Source organism: Theropithecus gelada, chromosome 14 (genome assembly GCF_003255815.1).
Source record: "Theropithecus gelada isolate Dixy chromosome 14, Tgel_1.0, whole genome shotgun sequence".
Classification (NCBI taxonomy): Eukaryota; Metazoa; Chordata; class Mammalia; order Primates; family Cercopithecidae; genus Theropithecus; species Theropithecus gelada.
In genome coordinates, this window is record NC_037682.1 from 62,853,443 (window position 1) to 62,855,937 (window position 2,495).

At 49.0% G+C, this 2,495-nt stretch overlaps 1 protein-coding gene across 1 annotated transcript; it reads right to left on the reverse strand.

Annotated features, from left to right (window-relative positions):
- Nucleotides 1–227: 227 nt before the first annotated feature.
- LOC112607257 (olfactory receptor 51D1) lies at nucleotides 228–1,335 on the reverse strand. Its single transcript, XM_025358369.1, has one exon. It carries the CDS (start codon nucleotides 1,312–1,314, stop codon nucleotides 298–300), a length of 1,017 nt encoding a protein of 338 aa, XP_025214154.1. The 5' UTR covers nucleotides 1,315–1,335; the 3' UTR covers nucleotides 228–297.
- Between the last annotated feature and the right edge of the window lie 1,160 nt (nucleotides 1,336–2,495).

Here is a 2,495-nt window from a genome sequence, read left to right on the forward strand (position 1 = left end):
TGAGGTGTGATCTTTATAGCCTCCCCATGTCAAAACTAGATGTATTTTCTAGCTGAGAGAGAAGGAGAAGGCAAGACCACCATAGCAGAGGGACTAGGGCGATCATTCTCCAGGATGTCCAGACAGGGCCATAAGTTCAGTACTGACACATTCCTGGAGACAGAATACATGACCTACTTAAATTGCTGGAAGAAGACAGCACAAAAGGTTTGATGCTTTATCACCACGGCATTCGACAGGATCCTAATATTCCCATCTTCCGTAGTAGTAGTAGTAGAAGTGAAACACTAGGGTGTCTCACTTGCCACCTTGTGAGAACATACGGAGGACCCTTGAACGGATCTCTTTGGTCTTGGCTCCATAGACAAGGGGGTTGACTACAGGTGGTAGCAGCAAGTAAGTATTAGCCATAACTACATGGAGCAGGGAGGTGGGACCACCCAGCCTATGCACCACTGAGAGTCCAATCAGGGGTACATAGAAGACCAGAACAGCACAGAGGTGGGAGATGCAGGTGTTGAAAGCCTTGAGTGCCGCCCCCCGAGGGGACAGCTCCAAAACAGCCCGCAGGATGAGGATGTATGAGAAGCCAATGAAGAGGGAGTCCACACCCATGACTGAAAGGATGATGAAGAGTCCATAAACTACATTGACCCTGGTGTCAGTACAGGACAGCTTCATAATATCTTGATGCAGACAGAAGGAGTGTGTGACAGTATGTGTTCGGCAGTAGGGCAACCGCTTCAGGATGAAGGGCAGAGGGAAGAAGAATACAAACCCTCTGGTCAGGGCCGCTAGTCCAATCTTGGCCACAGTACAACCCGTCAGCACAGAAGCATGGCGCAATGGGTGGCAAATGGCCACAAAGCGGTCAAAAGCCATGGCCAGCAGGACAGCTGACTCCATGGCTGACAGGGCATGGATAAGGAACATCTGGGCCAGGCAAATGTTGAACTCGATCTCCTGGATGCCCATCAGGAAAAGGCTGGCCATCTTGGGCATGGTGATAGAGGAGAGGACTAGGTCAATGGTGGAAAGCATGGTCAGGAAGAGGTACATGGGCTCATGCAGACGCCTCTCCACGCGAATGATGAGGACAATGGTCAGGTTACCCAAGGTGGCCAAGGCATACATAAAACACAGTGGGAAAGCCAGCCAAAAGTGTATGGTGGGCCCCAGGCCAGGAATACCCACCAGAAGGAAGTATGCAGGGTGGACCAGAGTTCCATTTGAAGTGGCTGTGACAGGGACCAAGAGCTGGGGCTTCTGCATCCCAAATCCAAGGTCTAGGAAAAGGAAAAGTAGAAACATCATTCAATTGTGGCTCAGAGGAGAGAAAGGACTGATGAGGAAAAAGCACTGGAGTGGTGACAGTAGCAAACAGGACTAAGTCATCCTAGTAATTCTGAACCCTAGTCTCTCTCTGCTCTGATTCTCCTTATGTACAACTTCCTTGACACCTTGAGCCTTACCCTGACCCTCCAAGGCCCCAGTGCTGCACAAGCAGATTCTATTACTGTCCAATGAATCTCAGTGTGTAAAACATGTAAGATAGTCCTGCATCTTCAGAGCTGATGTTGCTGCCCAGGCCACTGCTCTTAGCCTCTTCCCATCAGAGTAGACTTGTAGGATTGCTTAGAACGGTCCACACTGACCAGCTCTTCTGATGTATGCTGGGGTTAGGGTGGGTCTGGGTTCAGATTTAGAGGCTCAGTCTATAGCTGCCTTTAAGACCTATTATAATCTAATTTAAGATAGGGAGCAGAGGCTCAGTCTGGGATGAGATTTCAAGAGAGGTTTGTGTTTAGGCCTGAATACCATTTCTCAAACTTTCCTGATAGAATCATCTAAAGTAATTGAAAACACCATCCCTCTAGGTCCTGCTCCAGGCCCAAAAAACCAGAATTGCCAGGGCAGGGTTTTGGAAATCTTTTTAAAAAACAATAAGCCCCGCCGGATACAGTGGCTCACACCTGTAATCCCAGTACTTTGAGAGGCTGAGGCGGGTGGATCATGAGGTCAGGGGTTCGAGACCAGCCAGGCCAACATGGTGAAATCCCGCCTCTACTAAAAATACAAAAGTTAGCTGGGCGTGGTGGAGCGTGCCTGTAATCCTAGCTACTCAGGAGGCTGAGGCAGGAGAATCGTTTGAACCAGGGCAGCAGAGGTTGCAGTGAGCCGAGATCACCCCACTGCATTCCAGCCTGGGTGACAGCAAGACTCCGAGTGACAGAGCGAGACTCCGACTCAAAAAAATAAAACAAATCAAACAAACAAACAAAAAAATAAGCCCTTTCCCCTAGGAAATTTGTGCTTTAAATCAGAGAATTTTGGGGAAGGTTGTTCTGGTGTTCTTGGGGGCAGGGAGGTGAATGAAGAGGGACTATCATTTCCATTTCCAGCTCCCAAACGAACAATAAACAGCATCTACCATCAGGATCTCTCAAGCCCCAAGTGAGAGTCAGTCCCAACTTGTGCTCAGCAAGAAGAGCATG